Source organism: Eublepharis macularius, chromosome 8 (genome assembly GCF_028583425.1).
Source record: "Eublepharis macularius isolate TG4126 chromosome 8, MPM_Emac_v1.0, whole genome shotgun sequence".
Lineage (NCBI taxonomy): Eukaryota > Metazoa > Chordata > Lepidosauria > Squamata > Eublepharidae > Eublepharis > Eublepharis macularius.
In genome coordinates, this window is record NC_072797.1 from 122,624,283 (window position 1) to 122,634,036 (window position 9,754).

Consider the following 9,754-nt stretch of genomic DNA (forward strand, 5'->3'; position numbering starts at 1 on the left):
AATCAAAAGATGCATTGCTGAATCCAGAATAAGTAAAAGCCGTCCTTTCTCTCCTATGCCAATCGGGCCGTGTTCTTCTTTTTTAAAATAACAAAGGCACAGAGGGGCGCGTTGCTGTGAATGTGCACCCGTGAGTCTTCCACGCTCCGCCCTCCTCCCGTAGCCTGAGACTTTCAGCCCGTCCTTGCTGCTTTATATGGAGTCGCCTGGTGCTTTAATCCGGGAACCCTCTCCGGGAGGTGATAGCAGAGCCTCCCGAAGCCCGCTTCCCTCGAACTTTATTCCTTTAGGAACACCCCCACGAGTTTTCTTTCGCGCCCTTATTGGCCATTTCTTGTGTAAGGCTCCGCCCCCGCTCTTAAAAACCACGCCTCCCCATGTTTCGTCTCCCTCTACCCTCCCGCCCACCTCCCCTTTCTCCGGCTCTCCGATTGGCCCTTCCCGATCACACCCTGGCTCTCCCATTGGTTTCTGTCTCCGCCGACGGGCGACGTCTGGCCAACGTCTGGCCAACGCCCCGGCCCGGCCCGTCCGCTTTGTCCACGTTCGTGGGCGCTGGCCCCGCCCCTTGAGCTCGCGCGCGTCGCCGGGCCTGGCGTCGGGAAGGGTCCGGCTGGGCCGCCGTGGCGCGCGTGAGGCCCGTGGCGGCGGGCGCGAGGGGGGGAGCGGGCGGTCGCCCTTGACGACGGCCATGGCGCTGCGGAGGGGCCTGCGGTGGCTGGCGCTGTGGGGCGCGCTGTGCCTGTGCCCGCGGCCGGCGGCGGCCTTGGTGGAAGGCTTGTACTGCGGGAAGCTGGTGTGCTACGACGTGCTGGGCGTGAGCCGCGACGCCGGCAAGGCTGACATCGCCCGCGCCTACCGGCAGCTGGCCCTGCGCTACCACCCGGACCGGCAGCGTGACCCGCAGCCCGGCGGCGAGGACGCGCAGGAGAAGTTCCTCCTCATCGCCACCGCCTACGAGACCCTCAAGGTGAGAGAGCGGGGCCGGGACCGCCCCCGCCCTCCTCCCGCCCCGGCCGGACCCCTCCGGTAAGACTCGGCGCCAGGCGATGCGGCCACGCTTCTTTGCTGGGCTCAGGAGGTGAGGCGGGGTCTGAATCTTGTGAATCCGCAAGTCCGCCGCCCCTGCCCACGGGCTCGGGGGGCTCCGGGGCGGGGTCTGTCCTCCTGTCCTCAGGACCGCTCTGTCGATTTGGGCAGGAACATCAGCCCCGTGTTGCACGTAGGGCGCTCGGGCAGAGGTCAGGACTTAAGGAGAGGAAGGGGAATGGGCACCGGACTTTGATATTAAACGTGTGAGGAGCACGCATGGAATGGTTTGTGCTGTTTCGAAGGAGAAGCGCCTGATGCCCACCAGCCTCCGGTACCCGCCTTCACCTGGTGGTGGTGGTGGTGGTGGTGGTAGAGAATGCCCTCAAGGCATAGCTGACTTATGGCGATCTCTGGAGGTGTTTTCGTGGCAAGAGGCTAACAGGAATCGTTTGCCACTGTCTGCTCCTGCAACCCTGTTCTTCCCTGGAAGTCTCCCATCCAGTTGCCAAGGCCCACCCTGCTTAGCTTCTGAGATCTGATGATAGGTAGTGGAGGAGGAAAGTGCCATTAAGTCATAGCTGACCTATGGCCACCCCGGCAGGGTTTTCATTTCATGACGCTAACAGGGTTGGGTTGCCATTGTTTGCCTCTGCAGAGCTACCCTGGTCTTCCTTGGAGATCTCCAGTTACTAACCATGGCTGACCCTGCTTAGCTTCTGAGATCTGATGATATGCAGTGATGGAGGGAAGTGCCCTCAAGTCATAGCTGACTTATGAGGTCTCTGGCAGGATTTTTATAGCAAGAGACTAACAGAGGTGGTTTGCCATTGCCTGCCTCTGCAAAGCTACCCTGCTCTTCTTTGGAGGTTTCCCATCCAGTTACTAACCCAGCTTAGCATCTGAGGTCTAACTAGATCATTTTTACCTGGGCTATCCAGGTTAGGTCTCCTCTATTGGAGAAGTCTCTATAGAGCGGGAAAAGCAGCCACCAGATACAAATGGCTGACCTGCATGAGAAACAACTTCTGAACTGAGAGGCAATTTCAAAGCAGTTCTTGACCATCACACAGTGTCACATAAAAAAGTAAGGAAGGTTTCCCTCAGTGTTTACAAGTTCTTTGGAATGCCTAAAACAGCCCTTCAGGTTACCGTCAATGTATTTAATTATCTTTGATTACATCTGAGGAATTAGAAACGTTTTCTGTATCAGTAGCGGCCCCTAATTATATTAATTGGCTGAGTGTAGTTTGAATTAAAACAAACATTTTGATTGGCTTGCCTATTAGTTTTGGGAATTCTAAATTGGCGTAAGAGTGCCCTTAAGTCTGTTTATCTTGGCCAGTCTCAGTATTTTTACTAAATGTAACAGGACTTCTAAGTAAATCATGAGAGAGTCATGTATGCAAAATCTCTGCAGGAAACGTCTGGAAAAATGAGTCAAGACTGGTTAGGAAATGGGCAGTTTGCCAGCCATTTCTAGCTGGTGCTGGCAGTGACGAAGAGATGTTTATTTGCGAGTTCTTCAACTGGACATGTTATTGAAATGCCCACCTAAGTCCTGAAGTTGCTAGTTGCCTCTCCACCTTCAATTATATACAGTTAACCCATTGTTTTAGACTTACAGCCCATCTGGTCCAAAAGAGTGGGGGTGGGGCAGGGAGTGGAGAGAATTTATCAGTTATAAATTCACTCAAAGGATATTGAATGTTTACAATTTCATTAGGTCTAGGAAGTACGAGAGAAAATACTTGTTGACACATTAGCATTGAACAGCAATAGTAATTATAGGTAATAGTGAGTAATACTTCTCCCGAGAAGTAATAGGACAAGACGTATTGTCGAAGGCTTTCACAGCCGGAGATCGATGGTGGTTGTGGGTTTTCCGGGCTGTATTGCCGTGGTCTTGTATTGCCGTGGCCCAAGACCACGGCAATACAGCCCGGAAAACCCACAACCACCATCAATAGGATAAGACGTTTATCCTTTTATTTATTATATATAATTTTCATATAGCTTGAGATATGCCTGATTTTTGTTACATCTGCATCACAGCAATTGCTAACAAAAATGAAAGCAAAAAAGTGAAAATATATAATGTAAGGTGCGAGTCACCCAGGAATTCATAGAATCATAGAGTTGGAAGTATACTGATCTTGTCTGATTTTTCCAGTCAACAAAAATGTGGTAGAGTTGGAGATCAGTAAATCATTACCAAATAGTAGCAGAAATGTATTGCTATAAAATGAATACAGTGAGTGTACATTATGAGAGAGAAAATGGTGCTACTCAAAAGGATTATATTTGAGTAGATAGAGTAGAAAGGATGAACTTGTACCTTGCACGTTCTTTTCCACTTGGCCCTGAACTGGAGAGGTTAAATGATCTGGCAGTAGGTGATGCAGAAGACCTCTGCCTGACATCTTGGAGAGCCACCGCCAGTCTGAGTAGACAGTACGGACCTTCACGGACTGATGGTCTAATTCGGTATAAGGCGGCCTCATGTGTTCAACAGTCCTATTGTTGTTGAAGGGGAATGGGGACTATTGCATTTCTGAACCTCTCTCCTCTCCCTTACCCTCCTACCCACCTTAGAGCATCCATAGCTTAGTTGAACATCCAGGAACTGGAGCCAGGCCTCTTCTTTCATATTAATGCCTATTATCTGCCTTGATATGAATGAACAGATGGAGAGGTTGGTACAAGGCTCTCTTAGCTCTCCAGTCCATTTGCCAGACTTAGTTTCAGGAAACTAATAGCAGAGGCATTGTGGTTCTCCCATCTCCTGGGCATGTTCAATGTCGTGAGCTACTGAGCACACTAAAAATTCTGCGTAGCCAAGAGACAGAATTGCCGCACTGTCTATAGCATGCAAAATATTCCTCCGTATGATGGAAGGTGTAAGAGAGAGGATTTAAATAGTGCACACCAATGTTCCTTCTAAGCTGTGCAGTGTTGTGAGCTAAAAATCTACTTTGTGAGCCAAAACTGCTTTCATTAAAGTTTTGAGCGTGCCTCCTTTTTAAAAAAAAATTATTTCAGTCTACAAACATAGAAACATAAGAATCATTCTGAGTTTGATTTCCACATCTGAAGAAGTGAGCAGTGATTCACAAAAGCTCACACTGAAATAAAATTAGTCTTTGGCACCACTGGACTTTTGTTTTACATTCATGCTGACTGGCTTTCTTGTGGTTCAGGTGCGATTCCGACTGGATTTCTCAGCTCAGGCAGTTAGCCATTACCCTATACAAGCACCTGGACATCTGACACCATACAACATTTGGAACAATTGTGCTTTAGACAATTGCAAAATACATAAAAGCTGCCCGAACGCAGGATCTCTCTCATAGACTTCTATTCTTCTCCGTGTCGCAAAGAAAATGTGGCTCATCCACCCCTTTCATTTTAGACAGAAGCTGAGGAATGGCAAACCCGGCGCCTTAGTAACTTTGTGCATGCAACTTCAATAGCCTGAAGTCCATTTGCCAGTTTTGTAGGGCAAATAAACAAGATCTGCACAGTGTTGCGGCTCAGAGGGATAGGACGTGCGAATATAAAATTGCAAGCTTTGCTTTTTCTTTAGAATATTTACACCTGCACAGAGAGCTGCTTGAGGTGGCTCACAAACAGAAAACAACAATTTTTAAGAAGTCAGGATGACAGGAGGAAACGTTTCCAAAATGCTTCGATCTATCATCATTAGGATACTCTAAAACTAGGCCCATCAGCAGGTTGCAAGCCAGTTAACATGAAGAGGATCAAAACTTAAGCCTCTAGAATTGGCCAGTAAGCACTGGTTTTGGACAAAGTAAAAGAGACTTTGTGGCATCAAACAAGTTTCAGTTTGGTAGCCATCTTGGTCTGCAGTAGAACAGCAGGACCGAAGTCCAGTAGCACCTTAGAGGCCAACAAGATTTTCAGGGTGTAAGCTTTTGAGAATGAAAGTTACCCTTCGTATCTGAAGAAGAGAGCTTTGACTCTGGAAAGCTCATATCCTGAAAATCTTGTTGGTCTCTAAGGTGCCACTGGACTCAAACTTTGCAAAATCTTCCAGGCTTCCTGTTTAATTCTGCACGTACAGATTCCTCTGTGAACAAGGAGGCCTTCCTTCAACTTCTGCTGCAGGAGAGAAGGCAAGTCAGGCACAGCTGCTCTAGGAGGCGCACTTTAGCTTCAGACCCAGATTTAGGGTGGGAGGCAAAGAAGGGCTGTGAGTCTGCAAAGAAGGAGGCAGCTTTATTCTGGTCTGCATCCATTGGTTTCATTTTAGATAGAGATGCTTGGCTTGCCGAGACAGGACAGCCAGTTCCAGTTCTTGGCCAAGTCTGCATTTCAGGGTGTAAAAACCACTTTGGAAGAGCCCTCGAAAAGAAGGCCTCATCAGCAGTAAAGTCCAACCAGCCTCCTTCAGAACCGCAGTGGTCTTCTCATTTGGCTGTTGGTGGGCATGATGAGCACCAAGCCCAGCTCTCTGCCCTCCTTCCCCTCCTCGTCCTTCCTCTTTTTACCGGCTTCCTATTGCACCAAGGCCAAGTTAAACGACACCTTCACCATGGCAGCAGCTGAGGTGCCACCTCCTCTCCTCTGCTCTCTGGGTCTGAGGGGATCCCAGCGGGGTCGGGCTGGGCCCCATCACTCGGCTCGGCTCTGTTCCCCAGCTAGAGAGCTGGCGGTAACTGGAGTCACTCTCTGGCTTCGCCTTGAGGGCTAGGCCAGCCACAGCCAGGAAGGAAGGAGAGAAGCAGGACAAGGCTCCATCCCTATTGGGCCCGCCTGCTGGTGCTGGCTGAGTGGGAGGGCGGGGCCACCTGTGAGTTAATACCTGTGAGCTCCAACTGAGAATCTGAGTGTAGGACTCTGTAGGATCATTAATGTGCATAATTCTTCCAATTAAGTAAATGGCTGCCAGTTACTCCTAGGAAAAGATAGAGAAGTACACCAACTATGAATCTCTTCTTGTTTCTGGAGACCGCATCTGCACAGCCCTGTCATGGGTTCTGTTTCTTGGTCACTCTTCTGTATGGTAATGAGTGGGATGGAACATTGAAGACAATAGTTTTCCCACCTGAATGAGGCCAGTAATCACAGACGCTGCTCAAAAGACAACTCAACCATTATCAGTTCTTCTGGAAAATACTGTAAGCGTAGTTGAAACAAGAAACATTGTTAGTCTGCACCCACACATGCAGCATGTATATATTGCTAAATTTACTTGCGTGCACACAGTTCATAGTTGTGCCCCACTGTACATTGAGTGTATAGACTATATGTTTGAGAGAGAGAAATTAGTCTTTAATGTGCACAACAAATACGTATACTACGGATTGGGGCTGTTTGTTAGACAATACAAGTGAACTCCCTTTAAATAAATACCTTCCTCAGTAAGTTTGCCTGTTTGACAGTGATAGTAATGTAAAGACACGTAATTCTTTGTTGTTTGAAGCACTTACTGCATAAATAGTATTTACTGCCTTCGTTTGCAAGTTTAATTTGAAAGTCTCTGTATGTATGGGGGTGTAAATTACAAAAGCACATTTGCAATTAATTTAAACTTTTAACTTTTTAAACTCATTGTCATGTGGAATGTTTCTAAATATAACCAATTGCTGTTGGCAGGATGAAGAAACCCGCAAAGATTACGATTATATGTTGGATCACCCTGAGGAGTATTATCGCCATTACTATCACTATTATAGCAGAAGGCTGGCCCCCAAGGTAGACGTCAGAATAGTAATTCTGGTTACTGTCTGTGCCATCTCAGTTTTTCAGGTAAATATCCTCTGATTGTTCCAGTATTACTTTCTGACATGCAAAATATTAATATAAGTTGCTTATTATACAAAGTTTGTAAATAATACTCTTTTTGCTAAGACTCCGCTTCTCCTCCCTCCTGCTCAATACCTGGAAATGAGTTATTTGGCCTTAAATTTAGTTGGGTTTGTCTGACCTTGAGTCATACATGCTAGTGGCATATGAAAATTCCCTAAATTTTCAGCCTGTGGAATGTGGAAGTAGGGAAAAGGACTACGAGACTTCAGAGTGTGTGTATGAGGCTGAGGCTGGTGTATGAGTGTGTCTGAGGCTATGAGAATCCAAAAACAGGGCAAGACAAGTTTTACTTGATGCAGTCCTGTATACATCCTAAGTACAATAGGAAGAATAAATTAATTAATATTAATTAATATACCATTTATGTTTTAGTTCTTCAGCTGGTGGGGTAGTTACAATGAAGCTATCAACTACCTAGCAACCGTGCCAAAATACCGTATACAAGCCACTGAGATTGCCAGGCAACAAGGTTTACTGAACAAAGCCAAAGAAAAAGGCAAAGGCAGACGGTCCAAGGAAGAAATCCGCAAGGAAGAAGAAGAAATAATCAAAGATGTGATCAAGAACAAAATAGATATTAAAGGTGGCTATCAGAAGCCTCAGATACATGACATTCTCTTATTTCAAATCCTCCTAGCCCCTGTTTATCTATGTAAGTACATAGCGTGGTATTGTTGGTGGATTTATTCTTTCAATGTCAAAGGAGAAGAGTACGGTGAAGAGGAGAAGCTGTACATCATTCGCAGATTAATGAAAATGTCACAGTCTCAGTTTGACAGTTTGGAAGATCACCAGAAAGAGACTTTTCTTGAACGGCAGCTCTGGATAAGAGAGAAATATGAGGTAAGTAATGCTGGCAGATGTTTTTCTAAAAACATTTGGGGACTCCTGCTTTAGCCAGTGGTACAATCTAAGCAAAATGTCAACTCTTAGCTTGCTACGAGTCTCAGGAGAACCTTGGGGATTACGTTCAGGAGACACAGCCACTCCTTGGAGAAGGCAGCCTGCTATCAGCAGGCACAGAACATGCCTTTGAATAGATGGAATATGTGGCAGGGCTTCTTCAAATGATCTTGGTGAGTGTGGAAGTTCATTACATGCTTTCAAGCCTCAGAAAGCCTTCTGCTAGTTCCAGAAGTGTAGAATCCAACAGTAATTATAGAGATTCTCTTAAGGGCCAGCCTGCCCTAAAAAGCCACTTCATGTGCCAGAAGACAATACTGTGTGTTTAACGAGGAACAGAGCACTCGATCACCATCATGCGTGTTATGTTAATAAAACACAAACAGCCAATGAAAGCTTAGCCTTTGGATCGCGCTGACATCACTAGCAGAATTGATGTTGTATATTACTTAGTATGTTGTGCAGAGAGAAAGACAAGTGCTGGTTTCATTCTACTGAACGTATGCAAACTGGCTTGGATCCCGTGGAATGCTTGGAAGGATATATGAATAGAATTCAAAAGGCAGCAGCGGCTTGAATGTCCTTCACATGAAGCCTTTTCATTAGTATCTACTGAGTAACATTGTAAAATAGATGCTGAAGTCTCCTGCACTGCATTTGGCATTTAGTTTTTTAATCTATTGTGCTTGCACAGTCCAGAATAACTGCACAATCCTGAAATGCTTTTTAGTTAGCCCTGCATTTGGTTTATAGAGTATGTATGCTTTGCTACACAGTGAGAATTAGCATTATGTTGCCTCCACTTAAAAGCTTCTTTCCTTCTTTAGCTTTACAAACAAGAACAAGAAGAAGAACTGAAGAAAAAGATGGCGATGGATCCTCGATGGAAAAGATACAGGCGATGGATGAGGAAGGAAGGACCAGGAAGACTGACATTTATTGATGATTGACCGTCGCTGTAATGTGTACAGTCCCTGTTACACATTGATTGGCAAATGAATTCACACCTAAAACATTCAGAGTTTAACTGCTGTCTCTCAGCAGTGTTTTTAAAACTCAGGAATTAATCAGGCAGGAAACTAGTACCATTTTATGACTTTTTATATATATATATATGTATATATAAAATAAAAGCAAGTCTGCTGATCAGAGTTCATTGTTTTGTTCCACTGTGGATATGGAATGGAATTAAAAATAAATTTGACGTGGATCTCTTAATAGCCTTCATTAGAGATGGACACAAACCAGGAAAAAAAACTAACCATGCAGTTTGTGGTTCATCACATTTCACAAACCACGAACTTTCACAAACCTGCCCCGGTTCACAAACCGGTTCATTTGATTCGTGAAAAGGTCACATCCAGGTCAGCAAATCGTCACTTCCAGGTCAGCAGAAGGTCTGCAGGAAGTCCATCCCCTGTTGCTTAGGAAACTGATTGATCAGGGCCAGGCTGTCTGCAGTGACGAACCAAAAAATGAACCAGACGAACCAGCCTAACGTTCGTGTCGGTTTGCAAACCATGAACCAGCTTGGTTCATCACGAACTTTGGTTCGTATTTTGGCTTGTGCCCATCTCTAGCCTTCATATTAACGTAGTAATATAACAAACGTGGATGACATCAAAACATTAAATTAGCAGACCTAAAGTTAGGCAGGAATAGTTACATATTGGGAAGCTTGCCTGAGACTTGTGCTGCCTTGCTTTACCTTTTCACAACTTAAAAGCTCAAAACTTGCCCAATTCTGTGATTTGAATTGATTGAGGACTTCATGGTAGGGCCCTACCCAGCTTACAGAAACAGTGGTTTTCGGTGCTGCTGTAACAATTGGAGTATTGTGTTTCACAGGCCATAATGGAATTAAATAATGAGATAAACAGCAAATATACAGTTAATATTAATGTAGTAGCTAAAATTCAGGAAGTTTTCTAGGTGAAACTTCTGGGATCATGGTTATGTTGCCACATCTACAAACCCGAAGTTTCTACAA

At 45.6% G+C, this 9,754-nt stretch overlaps 1 protein-coding gene across 1 annotated transcript; it reads left to right on the forward strand.

Moving 5' to 3' along the window:
- Nucleotides 1-554: 554 nt before the first annotated feature.
- Nucleotides 555-8,913, forward strand: DNAJC25 (DnaJ heat shock protein family (Hsp40) member C25). Its single transcript, XM_054987187.1, has 4 exons — nt 555-970; nt 6,649-6,801; nt 7,234-7,704; nt 8,592-8,913. The coding sequence occupies exons 1-4, from the start codon at nt 692-694 to the stop codon at nt 8,712-8,714; spliced, it is 1,026 nt and encodes a 341-aa protein (XP_054843162.1). The 5' UTR covers nt 555-691; the 3' UTR covers nt 8,715-8,913.
- The last annotated feature ends 841 nt before the right edge of the window (nt 8,914-9,754 follow it).

Coding starts and splice junctions, on each gene's coding strand:
- DNAJC25 (XM_054987187.1), top strand. CDS start 692: ATGGCGCTGCGGAGGGGCCTGCGGTGGCTGGCGCTGTGGGGCGCGCTG. Junction 971..6,648: donor CCGCCTACGAGACCCTCAAG/GTGAGAGAGCGG, acceptor TGCTGTTGGCAG/GATGAAGAAACCCGCAAAGA. Junction 6,802..7,233: donor GTGCCATCTCAGTTTTTCAG/GTAAATATCCTC, acceptor TTTATGTTTTAG/TTCTTCAGCTGGTGGGGTAG.